Source organism: Spea bombifrons, chromosome 5 (genome assembly GCF_027358695.1).
Source record: "Spea bombifrons isolate aSpeBom1 chromosome 5, aSpeBom1.2.pri, whole genome shotgun sequence".
Taxonomy (NCBI): Eukaryota; Metazoa; Chordata; class Amphibia; order Anura; family Pelobatidae; genus Spea; species Spea bombifrons.
The window spans coordinates 23,036,433-23,055,342 of NC_071091.1; the positions used below are offsets into that span (position 1 = coordinate 23,036,433).

Below are 18,910 nucleotides of genomic sequence, written 5' to 3' on the forward strand. Positions count from 1 at the left end.
TCTATCAGAGATCCAAAAGTACAAGAGAAGTCTGAAATGTTTTTATCTAATATATATTTCCATGTATCTATCCATGTATCTACCCATGTATCTATCTATCTATCTATCTATCTATCTATCTATCTATCTATCTATCTATCTATCTCTTCCATCTTTTGGATATCTGTCACATATATTAAGGGAATGTAAATACATCTTGCACTATGTAGTTTAAGAATTCTAGGTGGAGAGGTGCAAATAAGGACACAATGTGTACTATCTTTATGGTTCCATACCGATCATTCCATGTGCTCCTTTTTGAGCATATGAAGGGGAGGAATTGTACCAGCATACTTGCATATAAGATCTAAACATGCAATATTAGAGAACAAAGTTTGACTTAATTTAGATATAAGCCCTCTTTTCACCATATTACAAATGGTGAGAGAGGGAAAGAAAAGCTTTACATTTATTGAAACCCTACCACCAGATTATTTAAATAAATAGAAAGGTTGTCTCTGCTATGGCGCCCACAATAGAAGACAACCACCTCTGTCTGAGTATGATGTTATTTATAATCACCAGATCAATTCAGTCTACCATGTTGGTGAAATGGCCTCAAACACGAGCTTGAGCATTAACGCTCCATGGCTGAAATAGTTAAACCACTGATCAACCATATAATATACCTGCCAGAACCTGGCCTACTGTTGTGGACACTGGAAATACCCATAACATTTACCTAGTTTTATTTGTCATCAGATGACAGCATTCTACAAAAAAAGAAACGTGGAAGGACTGGATCAAGCATTCTTATTACTATATCTGTTAAGAAAGAAAGGCATGGATAGATGGATGGATGGATGGATAGATAGAAGCCAATGGGAAGCAGAAAGGGATTCAGAGAAGACATAAATGGATAGGTGAGACAACCCAGGAGGGAATGAGATACTGAGGAGGAGAAGCAGATAAGGAATGAAAAGGAGTAACAGCAATTGCAGGGGTAAAGGGAGATATGTGGAACCAGAGGGTACAATAGGAGAGTAAAACTAGAAAAGAGAACTACAGAGCAACACTGATATTGCGTAATATTTAGTTCATTTACTTTATGTTGTCAGCTCGACTAGTCAAGACACAAAGTAAGCCAGTGCAAATAAACTGTGTCAATAGAGAGTAAGTTTATTCTGAATATCAAATCCTGTTCACTGTTGTAACTATTCTCTGTACCTCACATTTGATTCTACTTTTTATAGCAAAGTATTATTGTCACATAGGATTAGGCTATCTCTAGTCATCAAGTGACATTATGTGACAGGACAGCATCATATAGAGCCACAGATTGGTGTGATTCTCCATTAGTTGCAATCTAATTACCTTGAATAATTGTTTAAAAATGAATTGTCATTCCAGCAGCTGGAGTATGTCCCATATTATGTTATCTGTATTTCAACTCCAGGTACTGAATCAGTAAATTGATTACTTAAATTAGGTGTACAGTAATCTATGACGTATACAACTAATTACAATTTTAAAAAATAAATAAATAGCAGAGGGTTAGTTGGTAGATAGCAACTGGTCTTATTAAATAATACCACTTATAGGCATATTAAAAGTTTATATGATCACAGCTAACGAATTGTAGTTTATCCTGCCTATCCGAGAATTAACTCCTACCTAGAGATGATACTTTTATTATAAATAGTTAACACTGACAGGGGATCTTGATCAAACATCAGAGAGAGATAGAATATATGAATGTATAACGTGTTTCCTAACATAGATGATATCTTACACAACATTAACGCACATTTAACCCTTTCTGTACTGGCGAGATGTGTAACAACTTAATCATTCGTCCGGCATCGAAAACTTAACCTTAATATGAAGGGACTGTGATTCCCGCAACACACCTTTTGTTAACTTTCAGGTCTGGATACCTCATTGGTAAATTAATCAATTAAGCCTGACTACCCTTCCTAATATACCATAAATTAGCCAACATTTATGTGTTAGCTAGGAAGTGCTGATCAAACAGAAAAGCATGTTAATAATAACCACCTTTTGTATTCTACCATGCAGTGTCTGCAGATTCCTATTACTTGCTTTGGGTCAATGTAGTCACTGCATTGATTAATACAGTTCTCACGTGAATTATTTGATTAAGCGCAGTTAACCCGTTCCTTGCTTAGTGAGGAGTTGGAATTCCTGCAGTACCCTATAGTTTTTATTATACAGGCCTATGGCATTGGTGAGGATTGGCGAGTATAATAACATTATACAGCACCAGTGTAGTATGGGATATTTAACCATTTCAGTACGTTGCAGATGAATGATTTTACAATATGATTAACTCAATGAATTCAGTCAGCAAGTAACACACTGCTATCTCTCTCTCTAATACTGCAAAATATTAACAGGGCTTTTCAGCTTGCACATCAGGTAGGATTGTTTTACATACAGTCTGCAGCCACAGTTGCAGTACAACTAAGTCCGACCATGGTGTGTAATTCGGAAAATTACCTGAGCTAGAGCTTCCCGTTTTCTGTTTTGTGTTTTGTCGAGATTCTTTCATCCATGGGAAAATCTGCTTTGACATGGTAGGTGAAGTGATGTTTGTGGCCTTGGTGGTTGAAGCTGTGGCTGCATTACTGGCATTTTGAGGTGGTGACACAGAGGGAGGAGGCCCTTGTGGTGTGGGCTGCTGCTGCTGCTCTGAGATGACCGGGGCTTGGTTTGATTGACTGTCAATGCTTCTCATACAAGTCTCGTTTATGTCATTGGCCTTGTGATGTGGCACTGTACTGCCAGGTGACTGCAAGGAGCAAGCAGGTCGATGATACTCTGTTTCCAGCAGTGATGAGGAAGGAGGATATTGCTGCTGACTTGCATTATAAGTGAAACCATTTGCTCCTTGGTAGGGGTATCCAGCATAGATTGCAGAGCTGTCGTAGTAGGTCGCTTTTTGCATTTCGTTGTTTCCCAATATTTATTTCACAAACTGACAGGGTCTTGACACCCGTAAAGAATAACATTGGCACCCCTGTGTCACGTGGCCTTTCTCCTCCAATGGGCTCTCCGGTCAGACCTGTGGTGCAGAAGAAGCACACTACAGTGAAGAACAGTGAAGAAATAGGACAAATCCATCTTACTTACAATAGCTAAGTGACATGAAAGCCATAAAGGAAAAAGTGTTCAGCAATATTGAGAAGTGTGTATTAAGATGATAGGGCTTCTCACTAACGTGTAACTAATTCTCATTCGCCCGCAAATTACAGTTAAATGTGTGCTCAATGACTGCATCCCTGTCTAGACTTCACAATATGCAAACACGAATTATATCATTTTATATCACTACATGGTATTTGTGTCTGTATATATGCATATTGTACATATATAATAAATATCAGTATGGGTCTTTCTAAACACAGTTATATATATTTGTCCACCCTGTGAATGTTTGCATACACACACACACACACACACATAGATTTATATATACATATATATATATATATACATATATATATATATACATATATATATATATATATATATATATATATATTTATTTATTTATTTTTTACAAATTTTTATTTAATATTTAAAATTGTAGAGGGGGAATGTGTATTGGATTAAAAGAACGCACTATATATATTTTGTTTTGCTACATAAAGGTTAGGTAGCCAGTGATATATGGAGCATTTTCACACGTCCATAGATCTGATAAATCGCTTGTTAAGACGATAACCTCTGCTTTGAGTGCTCATTCTAAATCATAATATGATTGTGATAGCATTGCACAATATTGATTCAGTAAGCAATCGTTTATCTGCTAGAAGATACAGCTTTCTAAGCACCAGGCCTACGGACAATATTTACATTTCAACCTGCAGCAATCTCTCAATGCATTTTTTCAGCCACTTTTTAGAATATACAGAAAAAAACGAATACAGAGATAAAAATAACAAATAACAACAATGAGGATAACAAAGAGAGAAACAAAGAAAAATATGCATAATACAACTAGATAGGCGCATGAAAATGCAATATACACACACATATGTTGAGTATGTTAAGATCCAGTTCTTCTTAAGCGATTTAAAATAGTACTCATGAAACGTACACAATTATACCTGTTAAAACATGATGGATTTGAAAAAACACCAGGAACCAGAAAAACCAGCGTTCATCTCCATGACCACGGCATGAACTTTCTTTGCAGTCCCTAACGATAATAGGTTCTGTCTTTGCAACTGCCCTGTAAATTGATGTATGGGGGTCATTTGGCTAGCGAGAGAGTAGATGAAGGAAACACAAACCGTAAAATACTCCGAAGATCCTGTCTATCTTTTGTTAAATCTTACTGTTTACCTATCTCCCAATAACTATTTAAACTTCGCCTGGACACAAAAGGCAAAACATTCAGAATGCTCTTGAACAAATAAAAAAAGATTATTGAGAAATAAAAAAGCTACATTTCAGAGACCTATCTATTAGCGCAGTATTGAAAGGCAAACAATGTTGAAAATATTTATCATGTCTTCAAAGCATGCTAGAATTATTTTAACATCTGTTGGAAATATTGCCTTTTACATGTCTGTGTGTGAAAATAACCACATTGTCGAAATAAGTATTACACCCGTTAAGTTCAACTTTAAATCAAAATTCATGTTTATTAAATATCAAGTAGGCCCCAAATTGACTGCCCTGAAACAGTTTATGGTAAAGTGTACTGTGGTTAAGTAAATTAATTTGCCATATTTATAGGCTAGAATATTTCAGAACAATTCAGGGCACCGCTTTGATTGATTTAATAATGAAATGCCCCTGACCGAACAACACAGCAAGAGAAATGTACTTGATATCCAAGAGCTCAGAAAGTATTCAAATATAGTACAGTAACTTGTGCAGCTAAACCACATGGCAATGATATATTGTTAACGCAATCTTTGTTGGAATTAATGTTGCTATTGATGTTATGGTGTGTGTTTAAATTCTGTTATGCTATTATTCATTTAATTATATTGTATATATTTATATTTATATATATTGTATATATATATATATATATATATATATATATATATATATATATATATATATATATATTACATACATGCTTTTCAAAATATTGCAAACTAATCACAGCTATTTAAATCAACACGACTATTAAAATTAAGTTATTAAACAATACAACAAATTCTTAGAAAGTAATTACATAGCAATAACAGATCAAACTTTTGATAACCGCTGCTGCTGTTAATGATTTATTTTTTGCAATGATCATTTTTTAACAGTATATCATTCATTGTCAATTAGTGTTGCCTAATTTTGCAAATGTTGCACTTTTAAATTCTAGGAAAAAAAAGTTCAAATGCATGAATCGCATAATTTCTTTCTAGGAAAAAATAAAATAAAAAAAAGATCAATTTAGGTACTGTGGAATATGTGGAAAAGCTGAGAGAAGAGGCAAGGCAGCCTGAATTAGCAAACTATACGTATCAGTCACTTTTTGAAAGGAAGTTTGAGCCTGTGAACTCTTCTTGAACTGAGATTTAAGACTATGGCAATAAATCACCAGGACATAAACTCCACCATTCAGAAGTGATAGAGGATTTCTGGCCTGCTTACCTTAGTTCCTGAGGACTGATGAGGAACACAACAGACTATTCTCCAGTCTGACTCCAGAACCAGCACATCTGGGTTCCCAAATTAATTCCTAGCCACGATAAGGGGGCCAAGACATCACCTACAAGCTCTATCACCTACAAGCACCAGGCACAACACGACCCCAGGATGGAAACAGAGCTCAGGAAATCTGAACAAGAGATGTCTGCCAAAAAATGGACAGCCCCTAAGGTTACATATGGGCGACCCCGGTCACAAAGATAAGAGATATCAACTGGCAGTGCTTTCCAAGTGTAATTCCATCAAAAAATGGTATGTTTCTTACAAATATCTTGTGCTGAATGATTCTAGATTCCAAGAGGTATATTCATCTGGGAACAGGGATATGTGGGAAGAGGGGGAAAAGAGAAAGAAATTTAAAGTCTAGGGAGATGGGTTAGACATGGAAAGAAAAATAAAATAACAAGAAAAAAAATTGGAGGAGGAGGATCTAGAATCCTGAGAAAGGAGGCGTCACTGGGATTCGGGAAAATTATGCTAATGAACACAGTTAGTAACTAAAGGTCTGTTTAAAATCTGTCGTGCCAGACTTCATTTATTTCGTTTTAAAAACCGTGTTTCGTTATGCTTTAACGTATACATCTGTATATGCAGTAAGGTGAAGCCATTTTATGACATGTAGAATTATTAATGCCTCTCCACATGAACTACATGACTAACAGCTTAATGGCGAACAACCATTCCTTCCTTTGTGCAGACACAATTGTATATGAATATCATGGTTCTAGTTTATTCATTTCATTAAAAACCCGTATTAAAACATGTGAGCACTAACAGTTCATATTTTATTGAGAACATATCATGCTTTGAAATTTAACCACATCTCTTGACATGTGTCTTTGGGTCTTTAAGAAAAATTCACAATTTTCCAATCTAGATTAAAAAGCTTTTGGTGTTATTGCCATTACAAAGAATATAGAGTTTCCACACGCCAGGTGCCAGGAAAATGAAATTAAAGTAGTAAGCCCACCAGAAATATATTAACCCAGAAATTAAAAAATAAAAATAAAAATCATACACAATACATTGGACAAAGCAGAAGTAAAGGGGAAAATAAGACCGGGTGGCCTCTTCTGCATACCAATGGATTTTGTCATTTATGGTCAGGCAAGATTTATGACTCCATGCACTAAGGCTGTTAACGGGACACTAAAACAGAGAAGGCTCCCTTCTTACTGCATATAGCAATGGAACCACATGAAAGAGAAATCACCCAGCGTAGGAGGGGGGAAGAGGCAAAAATCTGCCCGTATGCATTTTCATTTAAGCCAATACTCAGTGTTTTATTTGATGAAAGCCCACTTTGGTCAATCATTTACCCCACTACTTAAACTGCTGATCCCAGTTTTTGTTTTTTTCAGTATTCAGAACAGAGCCTTCCCAGCCAAAACAGGCATTCCAGACGGTTGCTGTATGATCTTGTACTGGTTCCCAGTTTGGAAAATGCAGAGCCGTACAGTACTACATAGAAATTGTATTCTGCATGCATCCCTACATTTTGTTTTAAATGTTTCTTAATGTAACCTTTGCCGGGAGATATTTGATTTATCGTCAACGCTTAAATCAGGTACAATTTTGGTAAATAATGTGCATGAAAAAAAGTTTAGATTTCCCTGATGTTTACTTGAGTCGATATATTAATATAAAAATAAGTTCTTTTAATTTAAGAGATTATTTAAAACCCTCCTGTCTCAATACATTTTGTATTGCTACCCTTGTATGTTCCGTGTCTAAGGCTGATAAATGGTATATATAGGTGCCATTGTTTCTATATTATTATTATTACTCTGACAAAATAAATAGATGAAAGTTAGAAGAGATTAATAAAAATAATAATAAATCTAAATGGAATACATGTAGTATTAAACCGCTATGATTTTAGGGTAAAAGGTGCAGTAACATGTAACTAACCGGTATATAGCAATAATTTATCTTGTCGTGTAGCAATCCCTCTCAACATTAGTCAAACCTGAACCACAACAAAGAACTGTAGCTCAGTCCAACAACCGTAATCCAAAGTTTGATATGCTTCTAGTAAAAAACGATTGGTAGAATAGCCCATAAGCCTATTGAAACGCCTCAATCATAAAAACATAAAAATATACATAAAATGCAAAGGAGTAAAATACACTAGTTCCACGCAGTTATTATATATATATATATATATATATACACACACACACACACAAACACACAGGGATTGAATGAATGACACAGAGGAGACAGAGGCAGACACACAAGAAAAATAGAATATAAGCGATAAAATATAAACTAAATGTACTAAGACCCACCGTCCGTGAGGCATAATAGTAAACGATTTTGGTACATCATCTTATCAGGATCCTCTGCCCCAATTCAATAGCAACATAAATCAAATCTCAACACTTTGACCTCTTCCCAAGCGCCTCTCATTAGTGCCTGTACATAATACCCCGCTCACAAACCTTAGGAACATATTTATTTATATGCTGTTTATCTCACGTTGGAAAATGCCAATAACATATCACTATATCGTATTAACACACTGAATATTTGAACTGCTAGATTAAAGCGACTATTCTTTACTCTGTATCAAACATTAAATGCAGGGTTCAGAGGTGTTACTAGATTTTAGGATACTTTTTTCCCTTGAACTGGTTTAATATTTTACAGGGACATAACCTTGTAGATACTTGTGAGGCTTGTCTAGCGCATATAAAAAATAAAACTACTAATTTCTTCATTACTCTGTGTGAAGTGAAAAAAATGAGCTATCAGGCTGCGAAAACTAAACAAATATCCCAACTGCTTTAAAAAAAATAATAAAAATGTATAGATATAGTTATAGTCTTCTATTCTGGAACACAATCAGTCTCGGTAGAGCAGGCAGAATGCAGAGAAAGCAAATGATAACAATATTTTAGAAACAAATATATTCCCTTCATAAATTCTATATCACATAATAATACTTTAAGATAGAGAAATATAGCGTTAGTCTATGTGCGAGAACAAACAATCCCTTAAGCCTTTCTATTGACCTTTGCTTAGGACATCAATAACTCACCCCATTAATGAACAATCAACGGATATACCTTAAAATAAAATCCATCCTTTCTAACGAAGCATTTAGTCCTATCGGTTTTCCAAGAAGATATCCTTGGTAAGATCAGTATCCCTATAATAAAGAAACCCTTAACATGAGAATATGAAAGCACTTGCTCTATGAAGATACTGGAAAGGCGTAATCAGAGGCAAAGCCTGCTTGTGTCTCCTCTCCAAATGCCACAATAATGCTCTGTATTATGTGCTCACGTGGTCATACGTCAACTTAAATCCTTTTATTTTAAAAAAAGGCAATGATAAGGAAGGAGCTCTGCTGAGATACAACCTTTGCCTTCTCGAATATTCAAAATACCAATATAATTAAGCAAACTATTGCACCTTGTTGATTTTTCTACTTGCAAATATAAAAAATATATACACCAGTAAACATATAGGCATATTTTCGTATCAAGCTTTAGAAATCTGACATAATATACATTACAAGAACTTACATGAGTTGATCAGCCCATGGAATCTTAGTTTCAGATGGGAACCTTATTGACTGTTTGATTACTAAGCTCAGCACATTGCATCCATTAGAACCCCTTAGAGGAAGGCTTGCTCACTCCCACGCATTACACATGTTCTAGTGTGGAAACTAAAAGGACCTTTAATTACCTGACAAATGCAAAATGGTCTCTTTTATTGGAGAAGTATGTATGCTTGAAACTATCATTAAGGGCTGGGGTCCAGGGTCATGCATCTAAATTTCCCTGGAATTATAAAATCCAGCCTGTAAAACGTGCAGGTATTAATTTCCCATAGAAGCAGACCTAAAGGTTTTTTAAAGACAGATATCAAACATTATATGCAAATAGACTTAAAAATGCCAGTAACCAAAAAATGCCAATCGCTGTTCACACATAGTCTGCTCGAATACTAATAATATTAAAATCTTGCTATTTTAGGTTATCTTTGATGTTATCATATGTGTAACCATACAGCATACCCTACAGCTACCACTGTTTCTACAAGCTTCTTACTGATGCTGGTTGGTAAAATGTAACCAATTGACTGTACCATTGTATTCAATAGATTCAATATTAAACCTCTGAAAGGGATATCCCTTATCTTTAATATTTAGGAGAGGACCTCAAATGTGCTCATTGTACTTAGGAGTCTGAATAAAAGCTGATTTTCTGCTCTGAACGTATCATTTTGCAGCTAGTTAATGAATATCTAGGATATAATGGCCCACATAAAGCTCAAAGCAAAGCCCCACAGCAGAAGACTGACCGAAATTAATGGATAATTGGGTACTTGTTGAGAAGCTCAGTAATGTAGAAGATCTCTAGTTGAAGCAAGTGAACGTTGCTTTAGAAGCTTTATGAGAAACCAGCAGTCTATAATAACGCCAGAGAATACTATATATATATATATATATATATATATATATATATATATATATATATATATATATATGTGTGAAATTTACTCACTTTACAAACCTCTTTCTCACAGAAATCAAACATGGCGCCAGAATAACTGGGATCAAGAAGCACATAAAACGGAGCTCAAACTGAGCCTGGGCGCGCAGAAAAGTGCAGGAGTCAAGTCGCCTGATTTATTCCTTTTCGGCAAGCAATTTCTGGATTAATTTCATATGGACTGGAAGACTTTACGCGTCAAGTTAAAGACTTACTGACTTGGACTTTACAGCAAACTAATTGTGTCCCGTGTAAACTGGTAAATCGGTTTTATACTAAGAGAGATAAGGGTGGGTATTTAAACTCAAAACTGGGAGGTAATTACTGCTGCTATGAAATTTACAAATGTGTACAAATTCTATTTTTCTTTCACTTATTACAGATTTTATGAATATCCGATATAGATCTGTTGAAATACTCCTTTAACCTAAACCACGCCACTGTATACAATGGGCACTTTATCTCTCCTACATTACGTGTGTGGGATGGTGGGCTGCAATACTCGAACTTGCTGAAATGGTTTGTTTTGCAGAGTTGTCAAAATTCTAAAAGATCTTTTCTTTAATATATTATAAAGTTATCTCTCTAAACGACTGAGCAACAATACTCTCCTGGCATTGAAATTGTTAAATAATGTTTAGCGAGAATATGTTAAATCAGGATTACTGCCAAGAGCTTCTACCAAGTCACTTCATAGGGCCATGGATAAATGTTCTAGCAAGTTTTTGTAACATGGATTAACACCTTAAGAGCCAAACGCACAAACATACAATCAAATGGTTAAACGCCTGACCTGCTTAAAACCATCATATGTTTGGGCTATTAAGATATAAACCTGACAAATAAATCTCTGTTACAATTTTCTTTGGATTTATGGCTTGTGAATAAATTTGATTGAAAAACAAGTGTTAACAAAGAAATTCAATAAAAATGTCAACGGGTGCACTTTAGAGTGTAATATTTTAGTGTTTGAAGGTGTATTTTATTGCTATTTGGCATGCAACAAAAACAACAAATGATTTGGGTACCAAGTTAACCGGTAAGATTGAGAATTCAAAAATCTATATCATTTCTCTAGCACAATGACATCACACATAATTTGTTAGCGTTTAATCAAATTTGCTGCAAATCGGTGAAGCTCACTCTATAAGAAAACCTACTAAACAAAGCAGTTTAATGCAAATACCTCGTGGATAAACTAGAAAACTAAATAACAGCAGCACAGAACCAGATTGAGATTTGTTTCTGTTGGGTGATGCAGTTTATAAATGAAAATACACTATTTTGAGTTGTTATTTTTTCCCCTTTGTTTTGTGGTCTCCTTATTACCACCAACCATTATTCTGCAAGTGAAGACTTGTAGTTTTGCCTAAACTAAACCAAAAACGTAGGTAAATTGTTGTGGGTCTCCAATCACTAAACTGAGATGAGAGCTGTGTGTTATATATGTGGTGTGTGTGGATCTGTGGATGGGGTTAAGTGTAAGTACTTGTACGGTTTGTAGCTTATCAGGAACCCGAAAGTACTCCTCTATCTGATATTACACCAGAATCATCAAAAAAGCAAAACGGCGTGTTTTTTAAAATAATGCAGCCCGATACGACCAGCATGAAATCACCCACTTTTCACTTTTTAGAGCTAAGTCCCCCTCTTTAAAGCTTAGTGTAATAGTATCGTGTACTTAATGTGAACATATCCACGTGGAGCAAATGTTCAGCTTTTCTCTGAGCACACAGCAATGCCTTGTGTATTTTGTCCTTCTTATTTTACTAGTTGGGCAAATTTGCTATAATGAAGAAAAAAAAAACACGGAATTGTACACCGTATCATGCGTGTGTGCGACTGAAAATATTAGTCTATATTTCTTTATATATACATGAATATTGCATGTATAAATACACATATTTAAATCACTTGCACTCTCTCGCTCTCTATGCATATTTATATATATGTATACATACATCTGGGTAAATATATGAAAGCGTAAAGTGTGAAATGCACCAAGACTGACCAGAAAACAGCTCAAATACAAATTGTAACATTAGATTGAAAGCTACAAATGGTGAAAATGAGTAGGCATTAACATAACCTTATCTGTATTTATATGTAATAATATTTATCATGGTTTAAAAGGCACATAAAAAGCAACCAACCAAGACTGATGTTATTCAACATTAGGGGGGAATCAAACAAAGAATTGGAATAATTAACAAGTAACAATAAGTATATATATATATATATATATATATATATATATGTATATATATATATATATATATATATATATATATATATATATATATATATATATATATATATATATACATATATGTTTATGGGAGTAAAGTTTGAAAACAGAAATTTACATTTTTTTGGGAACAAATATTTATCTATGCTAATGCTTCAATAGAATCACATTGTAATTTGCATCTGGTATAAAGACATGCCAATAACCCCAGGATTTCTCAGTTTAGTACAAGTTGTGCTAGTTCTTAACACTGATAAGGTCATTTCTGGCATGTACCTCTTGGGGCTGAGCACATTAATGGGGGCATGTAGAACACAGGCACCAATTTCCAGCATTCTCTTTAGGGCAATTACACACACAGGCACAATTTACATACACAATTAACAAACTCAACACTTACCATTATAGCCACCAGAAAATTTTACATTTAAGGTTACAATCTATAAGGCACCTGGCAGATATAAAACCGTGTTAATTCTCCATTTATTCTCACTATGCAGTACACTTGTACACAGGCACTTGGAGGTACTTGCCCTTCATCTGCCCAGCCTTATTGCTCTCTTGGCCCTAGGCTTAGAGGCCATTGATTCATTAACCCCTGATAGGTGAACAATGCCGTGTTCCAGGTAGCTGGCAATATAAGTGACAGCATTGCCGGTTCTCAATCACACACCACATCAGGGTGATCAGCCAAGACAAAAGATTAACCCATTCTTTGCCACTGAGGCCTACAATGCAGCAGAAGCACATCAGATAATGCAGCAGAAGCACATTAGAAGTGAACTATTTTAATTCACCTAAAATATAAGACAATAAAAATGTTCTATCATGGCACATAAAACCATACATTTTCAACTAACCCTTCTTCTACAGAATATGTTTTTTTTTTTTTTACTTTTTCTCTAACAGTAATTTCATGAAGAATGCTGGATTTCATTTTTAGTTTTTTTTTTCTTTAAAGGGTTGGATAATAATTTCAGTAGCTGTCTTACAAAAAAGAAAGTCCATCAACCAGAGTGTTGCAAGGTGCTAGACTGCCATACCTGGCACAGCCATTTAAAAACTGGTCTACTATATAGCCCAGCGATACTAATGTACACTAGACAAGGTCTAGAATAAAAGCAACTGAGAATAAATTAATATAATGTCATAATTTGATCCTATATGCTCAAGATAAATAGATCAGGTGATTTTCACCACATCTTCAAGCCAAAATAGGTCACATCATCATATTTCTTGAATTTCCAAAACAAAACAGATCACAGCAAGCCTTCCCTATATTTCCATGCCAAAGTAGGTTACATTCATTTCCACATTGTATTTCCAAAACAAAATACAACAAACCATTAGTTTTTAAAACCACAAACACAATATTAGATTTTGATATATGTAGGCCAAATTAGATCAAGTCATTTCCTATATTCAGAAGCCAAATCTTTCACAGCAGTACTTCCTTATATACTTTACTCTAAATACTACAAACAATACCCTCCTTTACTTTTAAGAAACATGTTATGACCAAATACAGAAATATTCAATACACTTTTCAATAATTTCTATTATCCCTTAGGAATGACAGATTAATAAATTGTTTTATGTTGATATTTTTCTGTCATGTATCAGTGTTACATGTAAAGACAGCACGTGTTTGAGAATCATTATTTTTTTTACATGCAGTAGAGTGCATGTGTAGGGTGTAGTGCATAAAATATATACTGTTCAAGACTTCCAGATACGAAAAGGCTCGGGGGTTTGGGCGAAACCCCTTTAAAACTCTTATCTTTCATGTGATTTCTAATGAGATAATTACACTCCAACCACAAGTTACTATTATGTACCAACCATTTGTCTTTTTTGACCATAAGTGGAATGGGTTAAAAAGGAAAGAAAGACAAATGGACACGACAGAGAGGCAAAGAAAGACAGACCGATAAGGATTGGATGATTTATAGGTAGAAAAAAAGACAAAGGGGATACATTAACGAAAGATGAGAAAGAGAGTAAGAGGGGAAATGTGTGTGCATATGTAAGTGGGAGAGGGACAGACAGACAAGCAGAGAGAGAGACAAACAGATAGGAAAAAAGAATACCCCATAACACACGTTAGGGCAGCAAATAGGGTCCTGTAGATCGTACTTTTGTAATCATAAAAAAGCGCATTCTTGATACAATGAAAAAATACTATAAACACAGCAACCATACAAAACGAAAAATCTATTTCCACAAATGTTAACAATGGAGCGATATATCTTTATAAGGAAAGATACATAACTTCATTACAGCCATAATAATAATGACCTGTACCTACTTTGTACCTTTTTTGACAAATAAAAAATAGCCACATTGGGACACTAACATAAGATTACCTCTAACACGCCAACTGCCCCTGGTGGAGTACCTTTATTCTGTATTATTTTGTAATTATTATTTACTTTATGCTTCACAATCCGACAATGAAATATAGTATAGAGGGATATTATTTTCATGCACCCAGAATTCCACAATTCTTCCTTAAAATAATATGCATACAAATGGAAAACCAAAATTACCCTGCTAGCTTATTCTCCAAACCCATAATCATCAACGAAAATAAAATAATGTCAGCTACAAAAATTGTTAGCATGACTGTAAGCCAGAGTTACAGAAACTGGGATCTCTCATCTTACATGGAATTCTACCCTAAAGGTCAAGGGTTTGAGGGTCAGCTTGCATCTCTAAAAAAACAATCAATAGACAGAAACGGTGTCCTCTCAGTGAACTCTGGTTGCCTTAGCAAAGGGCAGACAATGTGACAGGGCAAAGAACAGGCAAGAAATTCTAAGGACTAAAATAAAAGATATGGAAAATATATTTTAGCTAGGTCCTTTCACCTTAATCACATTTATAGGAATTTCTGCAAATATACACACGTAAATCAATTTACCTTATGAGAATGTAGGCAGTCTGGTGATTTCTTTTTTCTATCCAGCATCAATTTGTAGTATGATCATGGTTAATTGGTTTATAAAATGGTCACTCATCACAATCCACTGCATTTTCGAAGAAATTTCAGCCCTCCTCCACAGACTTTGTTATCCAAAGGAAATCCTCCAGAATTTCTGGTGAAGTACAAATATGTTGTTATTTTAGTAAATTTTGTAAGCAAATTCTGTATATACATAGATATATCTATATATATCTATATATATATAGATATATCTATCTATATATATATATATATATATATGTATTTATATATAGCTATATATAAGTCTAACCAACTAAAACATAAAAATAGTAGAATCATGTACAATAATGCAAGACTTAATAATATTTCACATACAGACCTGTCAATATTACAGAGTGTGTATCTGCAGATATGCTTTTTCTCTATAAACCGAAGAACTCAGGATAGACAAATACCCAGTTTGTTTCAAAATAACAACATTTTCCTTTTCGCTATCAAGCTGAATCTGACGTGCATAATAACTACAAAATTGTGTATTAGTAACAATGTATAACACAACGGACATATCTAGCAATGTGTACACATAATTAAATGCAGATAAAGCTATCTTTCTAGCTATGGATTATAAGCATATTTTAAAACACAATAGTGATAAATGATCCCTAAGTTTTCCTAAAACATGCATCCATTCATATAAATGTGTAATCTTTATTGCCCCCCCCTTTTAGAACCCATTACTTTAACCATTATTTTAATTGAATGATTTAATATAGTCTTGTGTTATCCTTTGGCTTTTTAAGCTGCCTAATGAAATTATTTATTTAGGAAACAGTTTTGTGGTTGTTTTTGAAATATTTTAATTTTCACAGAACGTTCTTCGGTATTGTCAGAAGTTAGCACCACAATATACATCACAAAATTCACAATATGTAGTACGCATACTGTATCTATAACATATCATCACCTTCAAGGCGATCAAAGGCCTACCATAAAGCTAAGATCCACATTAATGTCAAACACATTGGTCTCAACAAATTAAGTAGGGAAGACAACCATTTTATCTCTGAACAAACGCTGTTATTCAGACTAGTATTTACAAATCCGATTCCTTAATGTCCATAGTAGAGCGGTTTACAAGTCCATTAAATAAATCATAAAAATGTTTGGTTTCTTAAATACCCACAGCTATTTGGGGAAAATATAATACACTAGTTGGCCCATATAATTATCACATACTATCTCTTAAAAGTATCTGTGGTATTTGTATTTAGTATACAAAATAGTTCCTTGCAGACATTCAACTGTATGTAAATATTCATATACACATTTACCCCCTTGGTTATATTATATGGGAACATTGACATAAATAGTACAACAGAGAACAAAGTCTCAGTGGAATCCCTTGGTTATGAGAGCAGTCCTCCTGCTGTCTATGCAACACTAGCAAGGAAATTTGCTTTCCCCCATAGTTATTTGGTCCAACTGATTACCAGCAACTGCAATTATACATCTATAATTTATAATAATGGGGCTGATGGCCCATCTGTGTGTTGATGCCCCTGTACATTCGATTGCTGGCTGGAAGATGATGGGTTTGCAGAACGCATCTTAGTATTGGGCAGTTTGTGGTCTTTTTTCCACTTCATCCTTCTATTCTGGAACCATATCTTGACTTGACGTTCAGACAGACACAATGTATGAGCTATTTCAATTCGTCGGCGTCTGGTCAGGTAACGGTTAAAATGGAATTCTTTTTCCAATTCTAATACTTGTTGTCGGGTGTAGGCAGTCCGAGATCTTTTTGGTTCCCCTCCACTGTAATTTGCATTAACTGTAAAAAAAAAAAAAAAGAAGCAATGGTACATAATCATTAGATAATGACTGGCTACCATTGTTCACATAATATATAGAACACTCAGAAATGAAAGTGTTCCACGGGCTCTTGACAATTGGAAACAACAGAATGCCATAAACTATGGTGATGAGGCTTGGGGATAGTAAAACATCAAAGGCACGTGGCCCAGAGTCAATGGAAGGGCAATTACATTTATGTGATTTCTAATTATTTTCTAAACAGACTCAAATAAACCCTGCAGTAAAAAAGCCCAATGTTACTGAAAACAAGGCTTTCTGTTTCCTTGGCCAACAGACCCCATAAGACAGTGATGACGATGGTGGTGGTTTAATTTCTCTGCTACTTACCTGTGTTAACGTGGATTTTCTTCATCCAAGGGTAAACCACTGGCTCTTTGCATTTGAGTCCAGGGGCAGTTTTGTCAGGGTGGATACTGTCACTGGAGACTGCTAGAGCTTCACAGTGCTGGGGTGGCTGCCTGAGGACGTGGCTCTGGAGAAGTTGTTGAGGTTGACTGTGTCCTTTTGGGGATATCCCATCCTGGACAGCCACGGGTTCGTGGCTCGGTGGCGTGATGTGGCTGTATCCATAGCTGGCTTCAGAGTACGTGCTCGGACCTTGATACAGAGCCTCGGGAGGAGCCTCGAACCCGGGCTCTCTCGGCCGCTCGTAGTATTCAGGAGACCGGTTTTGCAAGTAATTATTTTGGGCATACTCTTCGCAGGGTGGGAATTTGGGCTCGATGTAGTTGGAGTTTATCAAAAACGAACTCATGGCCATTAATTTGTGGAAGTGCAACAAAAAAATACTAATTTTTCTCGCGTTGTCGTTTTTCTGTTCTCCACAAAACCCTCCTACTCCCTGTCAAGTGTGCAAAGTTAGCAGGCCACGTGACCGAGCCGACCAATGACAGCATTCCCCTGGACCCCGGATAAGGAAACGCAAGGAATGATAAATGCTTTGGCAGGCGAGCCTTATGTACTTAACTGGAGGCGTCTGATCATGAGTATAAAATCGGTGCCAGAGGTCCATGGGAAGAGGGTAAACAACACCAAAGATCAATAACATTGATACTGATATTAAATAGCAATAATAACAGCCATTAACAGAGACACGAATCAATTAACACCAGCCATACAACAAGAATATACCCCAGTTGCAGGGCAGCCCATATCTAGGAGGCTGATGGAGAGGTCACTGGAAATGGGTGGATCCTGTCTACTCTGTGATGGTACCTACAGAACAGAACCCTTTGTGCCTGCAATGATAGCATCCCCTGCCTCTGTAATAAACTACACCACAAGGAAAAAAGGTTTTGGGGGCAGGGGATGAGTTGAATTGGGGGTGTATTGACATTCAGTTGCTAATGATTTTTTTTTTAATTCAAGCATCTTTTCTTATGGGGTTAATTAGTGCCTCCAATCTATATATGAAGCAGAAATGTATCTTCTCTGAATAGCAGTTGTGATATTAGAGAGTCATCAAACAGAAAAGGCAGCAGTTCCTCTGGATCTGTTCTTTCCCCTAGTAACTTGCACATAACTAATGCATTCAACATGAAAGGAATTTCAAAAACATGGATTCACATGTTATGTTCACATATTGTACAGAATGATCTCCCAAATATGGTATGATGTCGCCTGTGGCATTGTTCTTTAAAATGCACTGAATCAGACTAGTACAGT

The 18,910-nt window shown here is 35.4% G+C and overlaps 2 protein-coding genes and 1 long non-coding RNA gene across 7 annotated transcripts in view; 1 reads left to right on the forward strand and 2 right to left on the reverse strand.

The window, feature by feature from the left end:
- HOXA3 (homeobox A3) overlaps positions 1–18,910 on the reverse strand; it is a 36,725-nt gene that overhangs the window by 2,014 nt on the left and 15,801 nt on the right. For 3 of the 5 annotated variants that reach the window (XM_053468162.1, XM_053468160.1, XM_053468161.1), the window contains 2 exons: positions 15,347–15,521; positions 2,500–3,064 (listed from right to left, as the gene is read on the reverse strand). In XM_053468162.1, coding sequence (XP_053324137.1) covers positions 2,500–2,947 — 448 coding nt within the window. In that variant the 5' untranslated portion in view covers positions 2,948–3,064; positions 15,347–15,521. Of the gene's footprint in view, positions 1–2,499; positions 3,065–4,112; positions 4,207–5,610; positions 5,744–15,346; positions 15,522–18,910 lie in introns of those variants that run through there. The other 2 variants (XM_053468163.1, XM_053468165.1) reach the window with 2 other exon arrangements.
- On the forward strand, positions 5,759–11,120 carry LOC128497932 (uncharacterized). The gene is made up of 3 exons (XR_008354358.1): positions 5,759–5,919; positions 7,029–7,234; positions 10,210–11,120. It is a non-coding gene; the product is annotated as an uncharacterized LOC128497932 (long non-coding RNA).
- HOXA4 (homeobox A4) lies at positions 16,203–18,844 on the reverse strand. Its single transcript, XM_053468170.1, has 2 exons — positions 17,573–18,844; positions 16,203–17,201 (listed from the first exon to the last, which is right to left on the reverse strand). The coding sequence occupies exons 1-2, from the start codon at positions 18,003–18,005 to the stop codon at positions 16,888–16,890; spliced, it is 747 nt and encodes a 248-aa protein (XP_053324145.1). The 5' UTR covers positions 18,006–18,844; the 3' UTR covers positions 16,203–16,887.

Coding starts and splice junctions, on each gene's coding strand:
- HOXA4 (XM_053468170.1), bottom strand. CDS start 18,005: ATGGCCATGAGTTCGTTTTTGATAAACTCCAACTACATCGAGCCCAAA. Junction 17,202..17,572: donor GAAAATCCACGTTAACACAG/GTAAGTAGCAGA, acceptor TTTTTTTTACAG/TTAATGCAAATTACAGTGGA.